Source organism: Stegastes partitus, unplaced genomic scaffold (genome assembly GCF_000690725.1).
Source record: "Stegastes partitus isolate 25-593 unplaced genomic scaffold, Stegastes_partitus-1.0.2 Scaffold2671, whole genome shotgun sequence".
Classification (NCBI taxonomy): domain Eukaryota; kingdom Metazoa; phylum Chordata; class Actinopteri; family Pomacentridae; genus Stegastes; species Stegastes partitus.
The window spans coordinates 19,056-23,823 of NW_007580402.1; the positions used below are offsets into that span (position 1 = coordinate 19,056).

At 44.0% G+C, this 4,768-nt stretch overlaps 1 protein-coding gene across 1 annotated transcript in view; it reads right to left on the bottom strand.

Moving 5' to 3' along the window:
* The window catches only part of LOC103375568 (butyrophilin-like protein 2), a gene marked incomplete at its 3' end in the record, with an annotated part of 22,683 nt that extends 18,504 nt beyond the window's left edge, over positions 1-4,179 (bottom strand). The window contains exons 1-2 of the mRNA XM_008305879.1: positions 4,158-4,179; positions 2,428-2,769 (exon numbers count right to left, since the gene is read on the bottom strand). Coding sequence (XP_008304101.1) covers positions 2,428-2,769; positions 4,158-4,179 — 364 coding nt within the window. The remainder of the gene's footprint in view (positions 1-2,427; positions 2,770-4,157) is intronic.
* Positions 4,180-4,768: the final 589 nt, after the last annotated feature.

The window sequence follows — 4,768 nt, forward strand, 5'->3', positions numbered from 1 at the left end:
TACAGAAACCATGAACACAGTGGAAACCATGACAACAAGACAGTTTTAACTGGTGTTTAGATGAGATAAGTGGTCCAGTCAAAGATCTACTAATTCCTGCTCAGACTTCAAGATGAAAATGTGCTTTTCTTATCTTCTCTGTCACCTAGTTCTCCCATGTAAAGATATACTTCACTTATAAAGTGTTCTGTAGCTATTCAAGCACATCTGCAGTAAAAATAATGCTTTACTTTCACTGTTGTCGACTGACAAAAACTTTGTTATATTCTGGTTTTACTTCTGTTGTGGTAAACACTGCTCATTAATGGATTTAAAAAATGATGAAGCTGGTGGTGTTGTTTGATATTTTAGCCACAAAAGAACACTTTGTCATGCAAAGTTCATATCTGCAGTCATATGAAACAGGAAAGGTTCTTTATATCCTACATGTTGGTGTGAAACTTGGAGAATGCTGTTCAACAACATGGTAAAGTTTAAAGCTTAGACAGTAATCACCCTTCAGCTGCCTCTAACGTCCGATCTATGGAGACTGTTTTTCTACTGAGGCTTCAAAATAAACTTACTGGTCTCCTTACTTGTCTAAATTAAAACCAGTCGTTCTTCTAAAGGATGAAAATGTAAATTAAAAAAAAACAAAGTGAGATGAACAACAAACAATAGCTAAATTAAATTCAGAAGTGGACGTACCTGTTGCTCGGTGTCTCGCTCATATCAACTGACTGCTGCTCAGAGTTTAATAAGTCTGTAAACCATTGACACCATTATGGCTCTTAGCGTCTCCTAGATGAAATCCGGATCGTAAATGATGTTGACCTGAAAAACCTTCAAGTTTCTTCACGTTATTTTCCCTCACAGAGTCTGTTGTGGGTTTTTAAAACAGTTTTTAGCTCACCACAAAGTCACAATTAACACCATGTGAAACAGAAAGTCTGCAGCCTTCAGTGCTAATGAGAGTGGAAACTACAAAGAAAGTGTTGACTGGATTTCTGATTCATAAATCATTGTGCACAAGGGTTCATAAACAGATTTTTTTTTAGGACACTTGTATCCATAGTTTAGTTTTACTTTTAGTGTCTGTGTGAATGACTGACCTTTGACCTGTTGCCAGGTAACTGATTGTGGTATAAAATGAACTGCAATCAAAACCACTGACAATCACAAGATTGTTTATTGTCTCATAAACATACCAAATGTAGAGCATTCAGGAGGTTGTTGTTGGGTGTCATATGTTGCTGCTGGGGGCTGAATATTGAGTTATTTTTGATGAACATCTTTAACATTTACACAAAATGAGTGAAGCAGAAAATTAANAGAATATGTCCTTTGGAGTGTGTGGGAGTGGTTGTGTGTTGCTGTAATCCGAAGCTCTCCAGGCAGGAAGTAAAGTCTTTGGTAAGAGGCAGATTGATATTGTCCATGTGGATATTGAAATCCCCCAGCAGTATTATGTTTGGTGAAAGAGAGGATAGATGGGTGAGGAAAGCAGCAAAGTCAGTTAAAAAGTCGCTATTCGGTTTTGGGGGGCGGTAGACAGTTGCAATGATGGTTGGAATGGGACCAGACAGCACACAGACTCCTTAATCATTCTTCTCAGACTTTCTGTTTCCATTGTGCTGTAGGATCCAACAGCTTTGACCACAACGTTAACTCTGAGTTCACCAAAACAAGTAGTAGCTGCTGGACTTCACTCCAGTTCTATAAAGGAAACAGAACAATGGAGGTTTGTTCTGTTTGAATATAAGGTGAACTTTACATCATTAATGGTGATATTAGCCTCAGTGACGACACCCTTGCCCCGAGTCGGTAGTTTGTTTGTTTTGTTTTTTTTTTTAGCTCAATAAATGGTTTTCTCTTTCTACTGGTAGCAACATGCACAAAGGTTCAAGCTGCCCAAAGATACCCCACAAGTTCCTGCATTGATACACAGCTTTTGGTTGCTGTTGTAAATCCGGACGTTCAAACACAATGAATGAACCTTATAATGTGCATGGAGCTACAGGAGGAGCTCTGCTTCACACATCACCTTTTCTTTGTCGTCCCAAACCAAACAAACAAGAGAAAATGTCCAATTCTGTCTCCAGACTAAGAACAAGAAATGACATTTTACCTGACTCTGGTGTCTTCAGAGCAAAGTTTATTAATGTGCTTCATCCCTAATAAATACACCAATGAATGCATTCTTAACTGCTGGATCAATAAGTGAGAATCTCTCCTTACAGACACATGAGGTAACATTACTGCTCCAAATGATTTCTTGTGAAAACAAATTTTCAGCTTTCTATTCACAATCTTTGCTGCTTAAACAGTCATGTACTATATGAACCAACTGAGAAGACATTTATTGTCCAAACATGCACAACCTGATGTCAGAGTTTGAAAGCTGTGTGAAAACTATGCACACATTCACTAACCACTAGATCTACTTACCGACAACAAGCTCCATGAACGTGTCTTCTCGTGTCTCAGGAATGAAGCATCTGTATCTCCCTGCATCAGCCTGTTTCACTTTGGAGAGTTTCAGTGAAATGTTTCCGTGCTTCAGTTCATCATTGAACATTGATGTTCTCCCTTTGTAGGCAGGATTTTTCATATGTTCAAGTTCCTGAGCCCAACGTGACACATAGACAAATCTGGGCTTCAGATCAGGTCTGGTCCACTCCACCGTCAACGTCGTAGCATCGTATTCAGGTTCCAGATAACTTGGCAAAATGATGGAATCACCAAGTGTTGCCACTATTGGCTGAGATGGACCGACTACCTGAGACTGACCTGGAAAGAAAAGATTTGTATTAGTTTCTGAATAACAACCAGAAGGAGCTGAACCCTGACACGACCTCCAGGTCTGGAGTGAAACATAAATGCATGTAGAGTTTTCTCTGTGGTTATTTTGGATCTTCATCCACATCCTACAACCTTCATCCTCATTAATGCACATAAACCAAGCAGCAAACTTCTGAGGCTGAAAAATAAAACCAACAGTGAAGTGCAGTTCCTTAAATGTCCACTTGAGGCTCCATAAGTGAGTCAGTCCCCAACTTTACATCAGAAATCAACATGTTAGAAACATATTTTTGGTTTCTATCACTAAAATGCAGTCAAGTTGTATAGATTGTAATTTGTGGGAGACAAAGCCGATGAGTAGCTTCTTTCAGTCTTTTCACTTGTTAATTTGTTTTTATCCAGAGGGTGAAGGGATTTNATCCTGGCATGATTATTGTTGATTATTTAAATATTTACTGTATTGTCTGTCCCCAAAACCCACTGGTGGACACCGGCGGTGTGGGAAGCCATCAGGCTGAAGAAGGAGACCTTTCGGGCCTGGCTGGCTCGGGGGTCTCCTGAAGCAGCAGACAGGCACCAGCTGGCCAAAAGGGCTGTAGCTGCGGCAGTCGTGGAAGCTAAAACTTGGGTGTGGGAGAAGTTCAGGGAGACTATGGAGAAGGACTTTCAGTCGGCCTCGAAGAAGTTCTGGCAAACCGTCCAACACCTCAGAAAGGGGAGGCAGGGATTCGCCCAGGCTGTGTACATTTGGGGAGAACTGCTGACCCAGACTGGGGATCTTGTCGAGCGGTGGAAGGAGCACTTTGAGGAACTCCTGAACCCGGTAAACACGCCCTCTGCTGAGGGGGCAGAGTCTGAAGACTCGGGGGTTCATTCGTGGTAGAGGTTGCCGAGGTAGTTAAGAAGCTCCTCAGTGGCAAAGCACCAGGTGTGGACGAGATTCACCCTGAGATGCTGAAGGCTCTGGACATTGTCTGACTGTCATGGCTGACACGTCTCTTCAGTGTCACGTGGGCATCGGGTACAGTGCCTGTAGAGTGTCAGACCGGGTGGTGGTTCCTATCTTCAAAAAGGGGGACAGGAGAGTCTGTTCTCCAATTACCGGGGTATCACACTTCTCAGCCTCCCCGGAAAAGTTTACTCTAGGGTGCTGGAAAGGAGGCTTTGGCCGATTGTCGAACCTCGGATTCAGGAGGAGCAATGCGGATTCCGTCCTGGTCGTGGAACAGTGGGCCAGCTCTTTACCCTTGAAGAGCTGCTGAGGGGGGCATGGAAATTTGACCTACCAGTCCACATGTGTTTTGTGGATCTGGAGAAGGCCTATGACTGTGTTCCCTGAGGAACTCTGTGGGGGGTATTGAGGGAGTATGGGGTACCGGGCTCACTGCTACGAGCCATACGGTCCCTGTACAACCAAAGTGTGAGCTGTGTCCACATTCTCTGCAATAAGTCGGACACGTTCCTAGTGGGTGTTGGACGCCACCAGGGCTGCCCCTTGTCCCCGATCCTGTTTGTGGTTTTCATGAACAGGATCTCAAGGCGCAGAGGTGGTATGGACACGTGATATGGATGCCTCCAGGGAGGCTTCTCTGGAGGTCTTCCGAACACATCCACCTGGGAGGAGACCCCGGGGCAGACCCAGAACCCGCTGGAGGGATTATATCTCTCGGCTGGACTGGGAACGCCTCGGGATCCCCCAGGAAGAGCTGGAAAGTGTCGCCGTGGGGAGGGAAGTCGGGGACGATCTGCTCCGTCTGCTGACCCCGCCCGACCCCGGATAGTGGAAGATAATGGATGGATGGATTGTCTGAGCTACATGAGAGAATCACTCATCTGCTGAAGTCAACCTTCTTCATTATGAAAGATTTAGTTTTTATAACTAAAGTTGGAGATGTCTTCCTGTTCATTGAAGCAGGTTAATTAGTGGCACGGGCTGAGCTCGAGGCCCTACTTGTACAGAGTACAAGTAGGGCCTCGGGCGAAGCNT